Raw genomic sequence first — 15,113 nt, 5'->3', positions numbered from 1 at the left:
TCTGACCTCAGAATACGGCTTTCCATTTTCACCCGCCAGCGCCCTCTTTCCCTGGGCAAAGCTCCCATCATCCCTTCATCCTTTGAGCTACGAAGTTTGAGTCGGCCCTCCTCCCTTTAACCAATGAGAAGTCTCTCCCGTGTTCTAACTCGCCTTTTTGCGTAGCCACAGCTCCCTCCACTGCTCCCTCCCCACCCCTTCTGCCCTCCCCGCTGTTAGTCCTGGGCTCCCGTCCGCGGAACCTTGTCCTACTTCGCTTGTCCTCCCTCGCTCTGGCTGCTGTCGCCCGGAACCCTTGCGGAGAAGACTACGGGTCCCGTGACCGCGCAGAGCCCCCCTCGGGGGCAGCTAGAGTGGGGACGGCGCAGAAGGCGGGGCGCGTGAGAAGAAAGGGGGTTTTGTGCGGCGCCCGGCGGGCTGGCGCCCCCATCTGCGTCCCGCACACCCGGCCCTGCTCGCGCCCGCGCATTGCGCCGCAGTCTTGGCCGCGGCTGCGGGACGCACGGTGTACCGAGGGGACTTTACAAGGTGAGTGCGGAGGCCGGGCCCTGCCAGTTTCTTACTTGCTGTGTGACCTTGGGCAAGTTTCTTGACCTCTCTGAGCTTGAGAATTCGGGCTTGGGTAAGGGCGCGCAGCTGGCCTGGCTGCTGTGGACGACCGGGATGGTCGCCCGCCGAAGCTTCCTGAGGTCCCCGCGCACCAGAGGGCGCGGTCGGCGGCGCCTATCCTAGGGCAGGCACACAGCGTGCTGTACAGGCGGGCCGCTAGCTCCCTGCCTCCGCCGCGCAGCCTGCTGGAGCCAGTGCGCGATTGAGCGAAGAAGCTATGCGGAGCAGCCAAGGGTGCCCCGGTGCCTCCGGGAAGGGTCAGAGCGCTTGAGCCTCGAACAGGAGCCACTCTTGTCCCAGGACAATCGGATCCCCTGACCTCAGGCTTCCCCTCTAGTCCCCTGCTGTCCCGAAACGAGTAAAAGGGAGGACGAGTGTGAGTAGCTACTGCTCCCACGGAGAGTGGCTCAGCCTGGCCTCTCCAGCAACCCTTCTCCTCAGAACCTGACTCCCTTCTTACTTCAAAGCGATAATCCTAGTTACAGCTTGCACAGCCCAGCCAAGAGTGAAGGCCACAGCTCTGGTTAGCAGGGGGGTCTGGCCTGGAAGGACATGGCAGGACCTGAGAGAAGGAAATTCCCCATCACTTAAGCTCCAGCGATTGCCAGCTGTGAACACAGAGTGAGGACTAGGAGTGAGAGAGGGAGGCTGCGAGAAGAATTGCCTGGCGTCCTAACCTTGGTACCCTGCTGCATCATCAGGGTACCTGATCCGTAGACCTGGGTCCCCATAGTATTCCGACTCTGGCCTGGCTCTTAAAGACTGTGTTTATTAGCTCTTCAGCTTTTCCTCCTGAGGGCAAATGCCCTGGCTCCTGATTTAGCTCTGCTGGTAGCCCAGAGTTCTCTCTAGCCTTCTCTGGGCACCCACCTGCATTTTCCCAGAGTGTAAGTGCACTGAGGTCCTCAAAAAGAGAGTGTTTCCAGAGCTGATGGCCAGACGGGGGCTGGCCTCCCCCCCCCCCCCCCGCACCCTTCTCCAGTATACTCCAAGTTGTAGGCTTTCACAAAAGATGGGTGGGGGAAGGAGCAACTGGATAGAGGCCAGACTGGCAGGGACAGGGTCTTTGTCCCGGCTGGCTTCTGAGCCAGGAGATCCGGTGGAAAAGCCCGTGCCAGGCAGAGAGGAATGACTGAGAGCAAAGTAGGAGGGATGGAGGGGGCAGAGGATGCTGGGCACCAGGGGCAGCTTCCTTACAAGTTCTTGTGGGGAGAGGAAGCAGGAGCGACTACAGTGCCTGGGTTCAGTCTAGGAGGCCCTCCTGGAAGAGAAGGCTGGGCTTTACCGCTGTGGACACCTGAGGGCAGGGGAAAGTGGGCCCACAGTTGTGCACCCGCCCCCACCCATGGATCTATGTGGCTGCCGGAACCTGAAGGTGCTCAAGCCCCTCGCATGGAATTCTGTCTTTGCATCTTACCCACGCATGTCTTTCATACTCAGGAACCTGTCTCTGGGTGACTTACAATTTCCAAGCGTATGCATGCTGTTTAGGGAACAGTGACAAAAAAATCTGTATGTGTTCAGTACCGCCTCCTTTTTTCTGACTGGTTGGGCGCACAGATGTAGAACCCAAGTGCAGGGATAGCACAGTGCCACCCATCATGGGTTATAAATGTTCATTGAACATCTACTCTGTCTGGTGCTGGCACGTGCATAGGGTGCTTTCTGCTGTAGATCATAGTTAGGCAAGAAGATAATAGATATACAACGATAACAATGTATAGATAACAGCTAGATAGGCAGATAGACAGACAGACAGACACTCAAAGCACATGACCCCACCAAAATGCACAAGGTAGTAATGACGGTGCTTTTTTTCTTTATAATTAAGGAAACAGAGACTCAGAGATGGTAAGAGCCTTGGCTAGGTCACACAGAAGCTGGGGATTCCTCTTGGTGCTGAGGAGATGGGATTAGAAACAGAGTTAGTGGTTATTCTGGTATGTGCAGAGAGGCAGAGGAAGTCCATCCCCAAGTATAACCGCACCTTTCCTCTTTCCTCCTCAAGTTCGTCCATCAGTTTGCAGCATGATCCCACTGCTGTCCCTGCTGGCAGCCCTGGTACTGACCCAGGCCCCTTCAGTCCTAGCTGACGATCTGAAAGAGGACAGTTCAGGTGAGCAACCCTCCAGAAGACCCATGTCTCTGCTGCATCTTCCCTACGGCAGAAAGCTGCCTCCGTTCAATCCCAGTCATCTGCTTCCAGCCCGGGTACCGGAAAGGAGACAGATGAGGAAGTTCTGTGGGCAAGGGCTGGAGCCAACTGCAGAATAGGGATGAGCTGGGGACCTTGAAAGGTGGGGACGTCTTGGAGTCAGTGCTGCAAAGGGGCTGAAGGCGGGAGGCTAAGGGTGGAGGATCGCATTCAGGACCTGGGCTGGGATCAGCATTCGGAGCCCGGTGTAGGCACCTTAGGCTGGTTAGTCCTGGGGGGCGGGACTTGGAGCCACGCGCACAGGCGCAGTGCGTCCTGCGTCTGGCTGCAGCGGGCTTTGACCCCTGTCCACAGAGGACCGAGCCTTCAGAGTGCGCATTGGCGCCACGCAGCTGCGGGGCGTGCTGGGCGGCGCCCTGACCATCCCATGCCACGTCCACCACCTGGGGCCGCTGACCAGCCGCCGAGCAGTGCCGGGCTTTCCCCGGGTCAAGTGGACCTTTCTGGCCGGGGATCGGGAGGCTGAGGTGTTGGTGGCTCGCGGGCTGCGGGTCAAAGTAAACGAAGCCTACAGGTTCCGAGTAGCCCTGCCCGCCTACCCTGCATCGCTCACGGACGTGTCTCTGGTGTTGAGCGAGCTGCGGCCCAATGATTCCGGGGTCTATCGCTGCGAGGTCCAGCATGGTATTGACGACAGCAGTGATGCTGTGGAAGTCAAGGTCAAAGGTGAGAAGAGCGAGTAGAATGAGGTCCCTAGAAAGAGGGAGGAAAGGACTCTAGCCCCCAGGGAGCTGAGTGTGAGGAGGCTTAGCAAACCTTGCATGTGCAAAAGGCCCAAGCTGAATTGGGAAAGCAGAGGGGGGAAACAGTCCTACGAGTCCTAGAGAGCTCAGTCGGACTTTGCCTTTTGTGAACAGTGACAGAGAGGGGAAGTCAGTGCGCTGGTGATTGTCAGACTCAGGAGTTCTCTTTGCTCCTCAGGGGTTGTCTTTCTCTACCGAGAGGGCTCTGCCCGCTATGCTTTCTCTTTTGCTGGAGCCCAGGAAGCCTGTGCTCGCATAGGTGCCAGAATCGCCACCCCTGAGCAGCTCTATGCTGCCTACCTCGGCGGTTATGAGCAGTGTGATGCCGGCTGGCTGTCCGACCAGACTGTAAGGTGGGTCCATCGAGGTTCCCCAGGGCTCCCTGCCTCTGGGAAGAAAACTGGCCTAAGGAAAGTGGACAAGCCCCTGCCTAGAGCGTACTTTTCTGCACCCCGACATCCTTGCCACACTTGTCACACAGCAGAAAGGTTGATAGGGCAGCCTCCTGGGGCAAGACACCAGTCCTTCGCTTCTTCTTCTCTTAGGTATCCCATCCAGAACCCAAGGGAGGCCTGCTATGGAGACATGGATGGCTACCCTGGAGTCCGGAACTATGGAGTGGTGGGTCCTGAGGACCTCTATGATGTCTACTGCTACGCCGAAGACCTAAATGGTGATTGCAAGTGACAAGCCCTCCTGCAACAAGGCCTGGGGCTTCTTCTGGGGCTTCAGTAGACTTCATGTGTCTAAGGGCAGAATAGGCAGGCTCTTGATGTACTCCTCCAAATACTGTTCTGGAGGCAACAGGTAGCTGCCAACGGGGGAGGGAGAGTGATTCGCAGTACTATAGAGTAAGGAATTGGGGCCAGGCTTCTCTATGCACCTTGGGTTTCATGCCATCCTTGATACTATCAGGTGGGCAAGATGACCTCATGTTAGGAATGAGTTTGCCTAGGGACCTGTAAGAGTCCAGGGTGGAAGGATGACCCAGCTCTTCTTCTCACTCAGGAGAACTGTTTCTAGGCGCCCCTCCCAGCAAGCTGACGTGGGAGGAGGCTCGGGACTACTGTCTGGAACGGGGTGCACAGATTGCCAGCACAGGCCAGCTATATGCAGCCTGGAATGGCGGCCTGGACCGGTGCAGCCCCGGTTGGCTGGCTGACGGCAGTGTGCGCTACCCCATCATCACTCCCAGCCAACGCTGTGGTGGGGGTCTGCCAGGAGTCAAGACCCTCTTCCTCTTCCCCAATCAGACTGGCTTCCCCAGCAAGCAGAACCGCTTCAATGTCTACTGTTTCCGAGGTGAGTAACCTCAGAAGCAGTACCAGACCTGGGAGTCTAGCCTCAGCTTCACCATCTTCTTGGCCATTCATCCACAGGGGTCTTATTGGTGCCCAGTTTGTCATCTTCCCTGTACCCTCCGAGTCACTTCACCTCCCTCCTGCTCAGTAGTCTGTACCAGTTTCCACCGGTTCCAAGGTTGCCTCAATGCCCACATCTCTGTCCTCACACACCCAGGAACTCCTTAGTGTGCTTACAAGTGTCAAGTCTTTCAACACTGAGTGCTGATGAGTGGACAGAGGGTGGTACCTGGAAGTCAGCAGGGTGCACATTCTGAGCCCAGGGCCTTGTCCTGAAGGGAACAGTAGGGGGCAATAGCATGAATGGGCAAGGAGGAGAGATGGAGGACAGAGGTCTGGAGTGGGTGGAGCAAGGCTCACTGGAACAGGACAGTATAATCCATCTGTCCTGGCTGGAGACAGCCCTCTGGGCTCCTCTCACCCCAGTTCTCGAGTCTCTGTCCTGTGTTCCTTCCCCTGAGCCACCAAGTAGCCCTTTCTCTGTTGCCTTAGTTGAGCTCCAAGCACCTCAGACACTGACCATTGAATACTGTACCTGGGGAGATGGAGTCTGTCCCCTTCTCAACCCAAACTCAGCCTGTCCCCCCACTCTGTGTTCCATCTCTTCAGGGGGTAGTTCATTCAGACGTTCCAGATCCCTCCGAAGGAAAATGAGCCCCCACTTTGCCTTATAGCAAAGAGTTCTTTCTATCGTGTATCTAATGTGTTAATGCCTGTGTCTGTTTTCTCAGGATGGAGTTTCCCTAGCATTCTCTATACCATGTGCAGAGGATGCTTGGCCTAGAACTAACAGGCACTGCATTAGTACTCGAGGGATGAGTGGTGATGTTCCAGGGTGCCCTTGAGCTCCCTGTGAGAACTTGTGGGAGGATGAAGCACATTCCAGGGTCTTTTGAGATCTGTCCCAGCCTCAGATGCAGGCCAGCTGACTCCCGTTGGCCTTTTCCTCTTGCCACAGACTCGGCCCACCCCTCTGCCTCCTCTGAAGCCTCCAGCCCAGCCTCTGATGGACTAGAGGCCATTGTCACAGTGACAGAGAAGCTGGAGGAGCTGCAGTTGCCTCGGGAAGCTATGGAGAGTGAGTCTCGAGGGGCCATCTACTCCATCCCCGTCATGGAGAATGGGGCAGGAGGAAGCTCCTCTTCCCCAGAAGACCCAGCAGAGGCCCCTGGGATTCTCCTAGGTAACTTTAAACCCATACCTTGTATTCTCACTCCATTAGAGAAGTTGGGGGCAGGAGGGCAAGCCCACTGGTCATGGGCTGGCTTAGTTCTGGCCTTCATCAACAGTTCCACCATAAAAGACATCTCTCCTGTCCCGCTCCCAAACTTGGTATTCAAGTAAATTCCACCTCCAGTCCTCTGTACTAGAGAAGCAGGTGTTTAGAGGGTGTTCTCTGGGAAGGAAATATATTCCTTATCTACCCCTCAGACAGATAAGGTAATTTTGGCAGACTGGGAGAAGGAGGTGCAACAGCCGTGTCTGCCTGAGCTAGAGGCAGCTTGCAGAATTCTCCAGAGAGTTGCCTCACAGTGTAGCCAATGGTCAGAGTTCTTCCCGACAGACACCTAGGACACCTCTCTCCCAGGCCTCCCAGGTCCCCTCCCCAAGGCCCTACCCTTCCCCTACCCTCCCCAGCTTGCTCTGGGGTGCTGTCTCTGGTGCTGAACCGTTTTGCTGTGGTCAGAATCGGAAACCCAATCCATTGCACCACCTACCCGGTCCTCAGAAGAAGAGGTAGCCCTGGAGGAAGAAGAAAAATACAAAGACACGGAGGCTCCAGAGGAAGAGAAGGAGCAGGAGGACCTGTGGGTGTGGCCCAGGGAGCTCAGCAGCCCTCTCCCCACTGAAACAGAGCACTCACTCTCCCGGGTGTCCCCACCAGCTGGGGCAGTTCTGCAGCTGGGTGCATCGCCTTCTCCCAGGCCTCCAAGGGTCCATGGACCACCTACAGAGACTTTTCTCCCACCAAGGGAGGGAAGTCTCACATCCACTCCAGATGGGGCAAGAGAGGTAGCAGGAGAAACTGGAAGCCGCGAGCTCTCTGGGGTCCCTCGAGAGAGTGAGGAGGCAGGGAGCTCCAGCTTGGAGGATGGCCCTTCCCTGCTTCCAACCACATGGGCCCCTGAGGGTACCAGAGAGCTGGAAAACCCCTCAGGAGAGAAGTCTGGAAGACCCGTGCAGGTCCAGCCAGTGCTGCCCACCGACAGTGCCAGCCGTGGTGGAGTGGCTGTGGCCCCCTCATCAGGTAATTCTGCTGAAGGCTCCATGCCCCCGTTTCTCCTTTTTCTCCTTCTCCAATTCTGGACCACCTGACACGTAGGCTTTTAATCCACCTTCTCCCCAGATCCTCTGCTGCATTGCCCTCATTCCCTTACCTGTCTCTCCCAGGGAGCTCTGATCTCCCACCCCAGTTCTCTGTTTCTCTTTGCTACCCAAGTTCCACTACCGACCACTGGGCCCTCTGCTGTAGCTCACACTTCACTGGCCACACAGAATACCCATCACACCCTTTGAAGCCAGGCCCATTGTCTGCTATTCCCTCCCTCTGCCCTTGGTTCCATCCCTTTAATCATCTCGCAGTGATTCCAGGGAAGCCTGAGAGACCATACGTGCCCCTCACCTCTGGGGACCAGAATATTCACCCCAAAGAGCCTTAAGCCACTACTTCTGTGAAGTATTTTTTGACTGTTTTATGGAAAACGAGCCTTGGAAACAAATCTCTATTAAAGTGCTTTTGTACCCAGGTGCTGACACCCTGTCCAACTTCAGCTGTCTGTCTCTGCTCATGACTGAGTCTGAATCAGGAATCTGGTTCCGTGTGCCCTCGCCACCCCTCTGTGTCTCTCCATGTATCTCTCTGCCACTCTTCTTCTGCCAACATCCTTGCTGTTCCAACAGGGCAGCAGTCCCTTGCTGTCCCCTGTGTTTCTCCTCGGGCCATCTACACTTCCCCTTCATACTATTGAGTCCCCAGACTTGACTGTACATATCACCCTGTTACCTACAGGAGAAACTCACACAGCCAGGGTGTGGTGTGTGACCTACCCAGGTAGTTCCTGCATGGAGCTAGTTCTCTGGCTTCTCCAGGCTTATGTACATCATCTTCCTCCATGCACCCAGGAAGAGCCCTTGTGCCCAGTGTTCCCCTCCTGCACTAACTCTGCACTAATAACCAACCCCCGGAGAAATGGGTTTATACTCTTTAACAAGAATCTGTCTCATGCAAAGGGTGAGGTGGGATGGGAGAAGAAAATGAACTGGTTTCCACCATCTGAGAGGAGCCTAAGGTTCCCATCAGAAGCTCTCAGGAAAGGCTGAGCCCTCCTGGTTCTCACCTCTCCTCCATGGCCCAGGTGGGGTAGCCCCTATGACATCATCATCTAGCCCACTGCAGCTGCTGCCTTTCTGTCCACTGGCCTTGCAGTGGGTGCAGTGGGAAAGGGGAGCTGCTGCAGGATCAGCCCATCATCTGCAGAGGATGTCAGGGGCCGCCTGCCTGCTGTGTCAGGAAAACCCAAAGGGAGTCAAGTCATCCCATATTACCCTGCCAAGGTGCAGGCCCTGTAGCTCACAGCCAGGGTGGGACTTATGCCTTAGAGAGTGGGAGACCAAAGACTGGGTTTAAAAGTCTGTCTCCCGTCAGGTGTGGTGACACACACCTTTAATTCCAGCACTTGGAAGGCAGAGGCAGGTGGATCTCTGTGAGTTCGAGGACAGCCTGGTTTACAGAGCTAGTTACAGGACAGCCAAAGATACACAGAGAAGCCCTGTCTCAAAAAACAAAAACAACAGCAATAACAACAACAACAAAAAAAGTCTATCTCCCAAGGACTGGAGAAAGCAAATATGAGGATCTTGGGACTGTTACCTTCACGGCCTGAGACCAGGCTTCACCTCACTGGGGAGGAAGAAGAAAGGAAGCGATGCTTGAAAGGCTGACTGGTGCTCGGTCATCCAGCAAAACAGCCCAGCTTCTCCTTCCCCCTCCCCTGTTGAAGCCAGCACGAAGCTTTGTGCCTTGTGCGATGCTGGCGGGAGCAGTTGTAAGAAATCTAGTCTGCACTGCTGATTGAAGAAGCCTCTTTCTCTGGCAGGGCCCAGAGAGCAGGCTGGAAAAGGCGATGGCCCAGCCTGAGGCTGACAGGAATCCAGGTCTCGTGATTGACAGCCCAGAGCTCTCTTGGCCTCTTCCCATCAGCTGATTGGGGCTCACAGTGGTGGGAGCACGGTGGCCTTGTGCAAGGATGAGTCAGTGAAGAACTGGGAGGTTAGGGTGAGAAGAGAAGCCCAGAACTCGGGGATGGGCTATAGCAAAGGCCAACTCTAAGCAGAACTGTTACCTCCCCATCTGCAAAGTGTCTGGGTAGGGGATGACGAACCCTCCCCTGGAGAAATCAGTCTGCACCGCTCCCCTTACAGCTCCTCCCCCTCACTCTCTTTCCTGTCAGGTGACTGTATCCCCAGCCCTTGCCACAATGGTGGGACATGCTTGGAGGAGAAGGAGGGTTTCCGCTGCCTGTGTTTGCCGGGCTATGGGGGGTACCTGTGCGATGTTGGTGAGTGTGTGGAGGGGCAGGGAGGCAGGTTGAAAGACTGGACCTTAACCCCAATAAGCTAGTTCCAAAGGTGGAGGGTGGTCACTGATTTGGGCCTTGCTCTTCAGGCAAGTTACATGGCTGGTCTGAACCTTGCTCTCTCTGTCCAGCCTTCGGAGCAGGGAGGAGGGTAGCCGCTTCTCCAGCGGGCAGGGCTGCACAGAGCAGGGCGGGAGAGCCAGCCGTCCTAGCCACTGCCCAAGGCCTGAGGGCTCCCGGACTGCTCTAAAGTGGCCCCGAGCCCCCCCTCCTCCTGCTGCCGGCTGTTGAAGAAGCCAGTCTGCGACTTGGCAGCCTAAACCGGGCCCTCCCCTGTGCTCCAGGCCTCCAGTTCTGCAGCCCCGGCTGGGAAGCTTTCCAGGGTGCCTGCTATAAACACTTTTCCACACGGAGGAGCTGGGAGGACGCAGAAAGCCAGTGCCGAGCACTAGGTGCGCATCTGACCAGCATCTGCACTCCGGAGGAGCAGGACTTCGTCAACGGTGGGTGGAGCCTGGCTTACGGTGCGTGCTCCACGCCAAGCCCACTCCTCATTGCTTCCTAATCCTCTCCGTCCCCACTTCCTTCTCCCTTTCTCCTCTCTCCTCACTCTGCCTTTTCCTTCCTTCACTCCTCCTGCCTCTCACCGGAAAGCCTGCTGTAGGGAGATTGGGCTTCACGTCCCGCATTTGCAGGGTGGCCTCGACTGCCGGGCTCCCTGTTTTTCCAGGTGCATCTGCTTCCCTAACTCTGTGGTAACACGGTTTGCTCTTCTTCCTTCCCTCCCGAACCTTCCATGGGGTGTGGAGGTTCCTTAAGAAAATCGGGAGACAGGCTAGAGAGATGACTCACGAGTTAAGAGCACTAGCTGCTTTTCTGAAAGATCCAGGGTTCCGTTTCCAGCACCCACATGACAGCTCACAACCATCTATAACTCCAGTTCCTGGGAATCTGAAGGCCTCTGGCCTCTGAGGACACTGTACACAGTGAGACATGACATTTATGCTGATGAAATACCCATACACATAAAATTAAAAAATTAAAAGCTTTCAAAAGACAAGAATTTAGGGAGAGTATGATATTAAATATAATTATCTTACCTGGGGGATAAAGAGAAAGGAGGGATGGAGACAGTCGCTGGTGGTGCTGCTCTCCTGGTAGAGCCAGCAGCCACAGGCCTAGCCAACTGCCTAGAAACTGCCTAGGAAGCAGGTTTTTGGTTGGACTTCCCTAAAGGTCAGTCACTGGCCCAGGAACACAGGGCTTCCTGCTCATTGCACCTCTGTTTTTCTCCCCAGATCGCTATCGGGAGTACCAGTGGATTGGACTCAATGACAGGACCATTGAGGGGGACTTTTTGTGGTCAGATGGTGCCCCTGTGGTGAGAACCCCCACTGCAGTGCAGCCTAGGTCACTTCCTGGATGCCCTTCTGCCTCCAGGACTGTCGCTTCCTTCGTTCCAGTCTTTCCCACTGGACCCCTTCTTTCCCTGTCCCTGTCTCCAGCTCTTGCCTCATTCCTGCAAAGCCCCTCCATATCCTCCCTCCGGTTTCCTCAGGGCGTTCCTTCTGGTATTTATAGGGTTTGAGCTCACCACCTCCTCTCCTCCCCCTTCCCAGCTCTATGAAAACTGGAACCCTGGGCAGCCTGACAGCTACTTCCTGTCCGGGGAGAACTGTGTGGTCATGGTGTGGCATGACCAGGGCCAGTGGAGTGACGTACCCTGCAACTACCACCTCTCCTACACCTGCAAGATGGGGCTTGGTGAGAGCTGACAGGGGAAGGCTGGCTGGGGCTGCCACTTACAGAAGGAGAGCTAAGCTACCCAGAAGAACCTGTCAGGGTGTACCCCAGACTGCGGGAGGGTGACGCGTTACATTGGCCTACTCAGAAATTTTGATTTTTTGTCAGTTGTGGCCACTCATTTCCTTCCCATCAAGTTTCTGTGAACCGTCATCCACAAACCAGACTCCCAGTTTCTAACTGTATGCCCCTTGCAGTGTCCTGTGGGCCTCCACCACAGCTGCCCCTGGCTCAAATATTTGGTCGTCCTCGGCTGCGCTATGCGGTGGACACTGTACTACGATACCGGTGCCGGGAGGGGCTGGCCCAGCGCAACCTGCCTTTGATCCGCTGCCAAGAAAATGGGCTTTGGGAGGCCCCCCAGATTTCCTGTGTGTCCCGAAGGCCTGTGAGTGACAAGAGGAAGCAGGTGGGGGCCTGCAGCTACTTGGAAGCCTTGGGCTGAAGACCCATTCTGTCTGTCATTCACTGACTGTGTGAGCTTTGGAGTGACCTCTGCCTCTCTCCAAGGCTCATAGAGGGAAGTGGGTTGGAGTTTTGGAGACACCTTAGGTGCTAATGGCTGAGAACAGGCAACCACACTTGGGCTCCTAAGGGCAGGGCAAGTATTTTGATAAGATCAGGAGTTAAATAGCAAGGACCAAGGTGCTGAGGAGACTAAGGGCATCCAGTGTGGAGGATGAATATGTGTGTCTTCCTAGGCTCGTGCTCTGCACTCAGGGGACACCCCAGAAAGACCACTGGGACAGCTCCCAAGGCCCAGGAAGGCACTGCTGACACCTCCATCCAGTCTCTAAGGAGCAAGCCTGGAATACTGCTGTCCCCAGCACTGCCCTCTTCCCGTAACAGGGGGTGGCCTGAGAGGGGTGGGACTGGACAGTGCCAGAAGGGGTTTCTGGGAAACACGTGGATGGCTCCACCCAGCCTGGGCCCTCTCTCTCATACCTGGCCCTCAGGTTTTACCCTCAGGACAACGGGTAAGTCCCTAAGTGCCTCAACTTCTCTCTCATGTCAGCTGCCTCCTTGTCCCTCGATTTCTCTAAGGGACACTGTGCTACTTATTCCTGATTTTGAAAGGATTAGCAGGGTGGCATGCCAGCAAAACCAGATGGAAATAAAGTTGATTGAACCCAAACAAATTTGATGTTTCTGTGTGAGTGTGGACAGTCAGACAGGGTTAGAACCTCCGAAGGTGTAAGTAGGGCTGCTGCGATTATTAGCTTGCAAAAAGACCAGAGAAGTCACCAAGAAGTTGGTGGATATAGTGCATGGTGCCAAAGAGTTGCCCAGCTGGTTAAGCATTCATTGCTGCCTTTATGGGACTCCAACTAAATGAAGAGTCTGGTTTGGCGGCAGCCGACAGAACGGGAAAAGATCTTCATCAGCCCCACATCAGACAGAGGGCTGATCTCCAAAATATACAAAGAACTCAAGAAATTGAACACCAAAAGATCACATAATCCAATAAGAAAATGGAGTACAGACCTAAACAGAGGAATCTAAAACTGCTGAAAGACTCAACATCCTTAGCCATCAGAGAAATACAAATCAAAACAACTCAGAGATTCCATCTTACACCTGTAAGAATGGCCAAGATCAGGGCTAGGTGTGAGTCTGGACCTCAGAGGGAGTAGGCCTGAGCCAGGACCTCTGTGGGTCTGGGCATTGGTCTGGAACATTAAAGGGAATAAATAGACAGGAGCCTAGAACCTCTGCGGGTCTGAGCTTGAGTCTGGGACCTCTGAGGAAGTAAGCATGTCCTCTGTGGGTCCAGAATACCCGAGTCTGGGACTTCCCAGGCAGTAGACAGGAGCCAGAAACCTTTCCAGGTCCACCTCCAACCAGGGACTTCTGCAGGAGGGGTTCCAGAACAGGATTTACAGACACAGGTCGAAGCTGGTAACCTAGGCCAAAGTTGCCCTGAGGCAAGGAACTCCACCTTGGGCAACAAATTCCACAGGAGTGGGACTTGGCTACCTAGGATAGAGAGGGCCTGAGGAAACAAGCTCCACCAGGAGCTGAAGCCAGGAGCAAATCCAGTCCCAGGAGCCAACTCAGTCCTGGGACATTGGCAGGTAAGGATTGAAGCAGCGACCTGATCCAGAGTCTGCAGTCTCCACCAGAACAGGTACAGGGCTATAACCACTGAGCAAGTGAGCCAAAGCCAGAGACCACTGAGGGTCCAGATGTGATTCTGGGACCTTCAAGGGAGTAGACCTAAGCTAGGACCCCTGTGGGTCTGGGAATGAGTCTAGGACCTCCCAGGAACTAGGCCTGAGCTAGGACCTCTGTCAATCTGGGCATGAATCTGGGACCTCTGAGGAACCAGAGATCTCTGCAGGGCCAGGCATGAGTCTGGGACCACAGAGGGAGTAGGCCTGAGTCAGGACCTCTGTGGGTCCAGGCATTGGTCTGGGACATCAAAGGTAATAGGCAGGAACCTGGAACCTCTATGGGTCAAGCTTGAATCTGGGACTTTTGAGGGAATAAGCAGATCCTCTGCAGATCTGGACCCAAGCCTGGGACATCCTAGGCAGTAGACCGGAGCCAGAAACCTTTCCAGGTCCCACTCCCACCCAGGGACTTCTCCAGGAGGGGACCCAGACCAGAATTTAGAGAAACAAGACAAGCCAGCAACCTAGGCTAAAGTAAGCCTGACACAGCAAACTCCAAGAGAGCAGAGTAAAACACAGGATCGCTGAGCTATCTCCAGGAACATGGAGTAACCAACGGGGTAACTAGAACCGTGACAATGATTGTACCTCGAGGAACAATCATCTGAGCTTTGGATTTTCTGGCACCTAGATTATTCAACAGAATCTCAAACAGCCCCAACCACACCTATCAGAGGAAAAGATGAGTAGAAAAGGTAAGAACACACACAACACCATAAAGAGCAACACAACACCAGTAAAATCTAAAGACCCTACAACAGTAAGACCTGAACAACCAAATATAGATGAAAAGGAAGAAATTGACCTAAAAAATAATTTCAGGAGTATGTTTGAAACTCTAAAGAAGAAATGAGAAATTCCCTTAAAGAAATGGAGAAAAAGACAAACAAAAAATTAAAAGACATCAGCAAATCAATTAAAGAAAACCAAGAAAAAGAAATCAAATATATGAAAGAAACTATTCAGGACTTGAAAAAGAAAATAGAAAATATTCCATCCAAACAGAATAGAATATACCTTCTTCTCAAAACCTCATGGAACCTTCTCAAAAATTGACCACATACTCGGTAACAAAACAAACCTCAACAAATACAAAAACTTGGAATAACCCAATGTACCTTATCAGATCATCATGGTTTAAAACTAGAAGTCAACAGCAATACTAATTTCAGAAAGCCAAAACACATGGAAATTAAACAATGCTCACCTGACTCATCAATGACCACACAACACACTCAAATTTTTTTTATATTTATTTTTTTATTTTTTATTTATTATGTATACAATATTCTTCCTGCGTGTATGCCTTCAGGTCAGAAGAGTGAGCCACCATGTGGTTGCTGGGAATTGAACTCAGGACCTTTGGAAGAGCAGGCAATGCTCTTAACTGCTGAGCCATCTCTCCAGCCCCAACACACCCAAATTTATGAGCCACAATGAAAGCAGTGTTAAGAGGCAAGTTCATAGCACTAAGTGCCTACATAAAGAAGCTGGAAAAATCTCGCACTAGTGAATTAATAGAACATTTGAGAACTTTAGAACAAAAAGAAGCAAACTCACCTAAGAGAACTAGATGGAAGGAAATAATCAAATTGAGAGCTAAAAAAAAAACAAAATAGAAACAAAGAAAA

The 15,113-nt window shown here is 53.7% G+C and overlaps 1 protein-coding gene across 3 annotated transcripts; it reads left to right on the top strand.

Moving 5' to 3' along the window:
- Positions 1 to 259: 259 nt before the first annotated feature.
- Bcan (brevican) lies at positions 260 to 12,443 on the top strand. Of its 3 annotated transcripts, none has more exons than XM_041656527.1 (14): positions 260 to 528; positions 2,618 to 2,725; positions 3,119 to 3,490; positions 3,746 to 3,920; positions 4,113 to 4,240; positions 4,576 to 4,869; positions 5,887 to 6,111; positions 6,616 to 7,176; positions 9,380 to 9,487; positions 9,850 to 10,008; positions 10,804 to 10,886; positions 11,125 to 11,269; positions 11,506 to 11,717; positions 12,010 to 12,443. In XM_041656527.1, exons 2-14 carry the CDS (start codon positions 2,638 to 2,640, stop codon positions 12,103 to 12,105), a joined length of 2,646 nt encoding a protein of 881 aa, XP_041512461.1. In that variant the 5' UTR covers positions 260 to 528; positions 2,618 to 2,637; the 3' UTR covers positions 12,106 to 12,443. The 3 variants fall into 3 exon arrangements, with proteins under 3 accessions (XP_041512461.1, XP_041512458.1, XP_041512460.1); XM_041656524.1 differs by lacking the exon at positions 260 to 528 and adding an exon at positions 1,963 to 1,984; XM_041656526.1 differs by lacking the exon at positions 260 to 528 and adding an exon at positions 1,964 to 1,984 and having other exon boundaries at positions 11,506 to 11,696.
- The last annotated feature ends 2,670 nt before the right edge of the window (positions 12,444 to 15,113 follow it).

Source organism: Microtus oregoni, unplaced genomic scaffold (assembly GCF_018167655.1).
Source record: "Microtus oregoni isolate MIOR12 unplaced genomic scaffold, Mior012 000007F_ref0000211, whole genome shotgun sequence".
Lineage (NCBI taxonomy): Eukaryota > Metazoa > Chordata > Mammalia > Rodentia > Cricetidae > Microtus > Microtus oregoni.
This window is presented reverse-complemented; position numbering and strand designations above follow the sequence as displayed.

Excerpts from the sequence above, each read along its gene's own strand:
- Bcan (XM_041656524.1), top strand. The coding sequence starts at position 1,963 with ATGTGGCTGCCGGAACCTGAAG. Across the intron at positions 4,241-4,575 it reads CTACGCCGAAGACCTAAATG|GAGAACTGTTTCTAGGCGCC; the intron begins GTGATTGCAAGT and ends CTTCTCACTCAG. Across the intron at positions 7,177-9,379 it reads GGCTGTGGCCCCCTCATCAG|GTGACTGTATCCCCAGCCCT; the intron begins GTAATTCTGCTG and ends CTTTCCTGTCAG.